The 1,227-nt window shown below is 41.7% G+C and overlaps 1 protein-coding gene across 3 annotated transcripts in view; it reads right to left on the minus strand.

The window, feature by feature from the left end:
* Nucleotides 1–1,227, minus strand: part of pdia6 (protein disulfide isomerase family A, member 6) — a gene marked incomplete at its 3' end in the record, with an annotated part of 8,416 nt that continues 7,189 nt past the window's right edge. For 2 of the 3 annotated variants that reach the window (XM_032543135.1, XM_032543134.1), the window contains 2 exon segments: nt 1–244; nt 1,041–1,159. In XM_032543135.1, coding sequence (XP_032399026.1) covers nt 208–244; nt 1,041–1,159 — 156 coding nt within the window. 3 annotated transcript variants of the gene reach the window in all.

The following is a 1,227-nucleotide window of genomic DNA, read 5'->3' on the forward strand; positions in this document are numbered from 1 at the left end:
GTGACTGACGTAGATGATGTGAGAAACTGCAGGTGTCTCTTATGTGTCTTTTCTGGAATATTTCAGTAACTGGGCAACTGGGCCTCCCATTCGTCCACAGGAGAAGGGAGGCGAGTCACACAGGACCAGACCAGATCCGACCAAGCCAGTCTGGATCAGATCCTGTTTGGGATCATAACTCATCTTTATCCAAGTCATCATCCAGGTCTACATCACTGAGGTCGTAGTCCTCCTCCACAGGAAGCTGCAGTAGACAAGGAGTATAAAATAAAGACAAACCGTTAACAAAGCAGGAGTTAATCATGATCACTCCAGCTTATTTATAGATAAATGTAAAATTTGTGGAGCTTTAAAAAGCTATTTTTTGTTGGACTGTCTGCCTGTAAGACATAAAAACGCACTCTTGTGCATCTGGATTGTTGGAAGCACACCAACTGCCATATTACATAACAGGAGTGTTTATGATATACCCATTTGTGTGCATGATTGCAGTACAGAGTCAGCAAGGAGCAGGTAGAGGTTTATTGTATTAAGTGAGGCAGACACAGTACACATTAAACCCCATTTTAACTCCAAATCTGTCCCCCCGGACTAAATTTACAACCGGGCCAAATTTCTGCCAGACTGTTGGTGTTGCATGTTTGAGGCGGGTCAGGATGCCTGTTTAATTGCCCAAATGATCAACGATGTGTCTGTTACATGATGTAAATACATTTCTGGCATTTTAGAAATTTTGGTGATAGAAATGTAACTGAACTTTGCTGCAGAACAGGCAGACTATAATGTCTGCATCTTTCCGACAATTGACAATCTTTTTTGAATAAACTTTGGCATTTTCAAGACCTACTTGACTGAGCTGTCCAACATGAGCTGGGTTTTTTGTATAGTAAAAACGTACAGCGTGATTTAACGTAATGCATGAAAATGATTGAAAGCGTACAATGTCTGTCCAGTGTAATACAGTTTGGTTGAAGGCCTCAACCCTGTTGCTACATGAGTAAAATCTCTAATCAGTAGACCACTTTGAGGCCCCCACTCACCTGTCCATCTTTACCGTCCCACGGTTCAGCTGTGTGAATCTTGGGCATGTTGCCACCTCCAAATGTAGCAGTTGAGCCACGACCCACAGAAAGCTCCCTAAATGTGAAGACGAACCATGTGAAGATGAACCATATTTTTACTTTGATTCTTCTAATGGTGAGAAAAAAAAAAAAAAAACCTACCTGA

Source organism: Etheostoma spectabile, chromosome 18, assembly GCF_008692095.1.
Source record: "Etheostoma spectabile isolate EspeVRDwgs_2016 chromosome 18, UIUC_Espe_1.0, whole genome shotgun sequence".
NCBI classification, from domain to species: domain Eukaryota; kingdom Metazoa; phylum Chordata; class Actinopteri; order Perciformes; family Percidae; genus Etheostoma; species Etheostoma spectabile.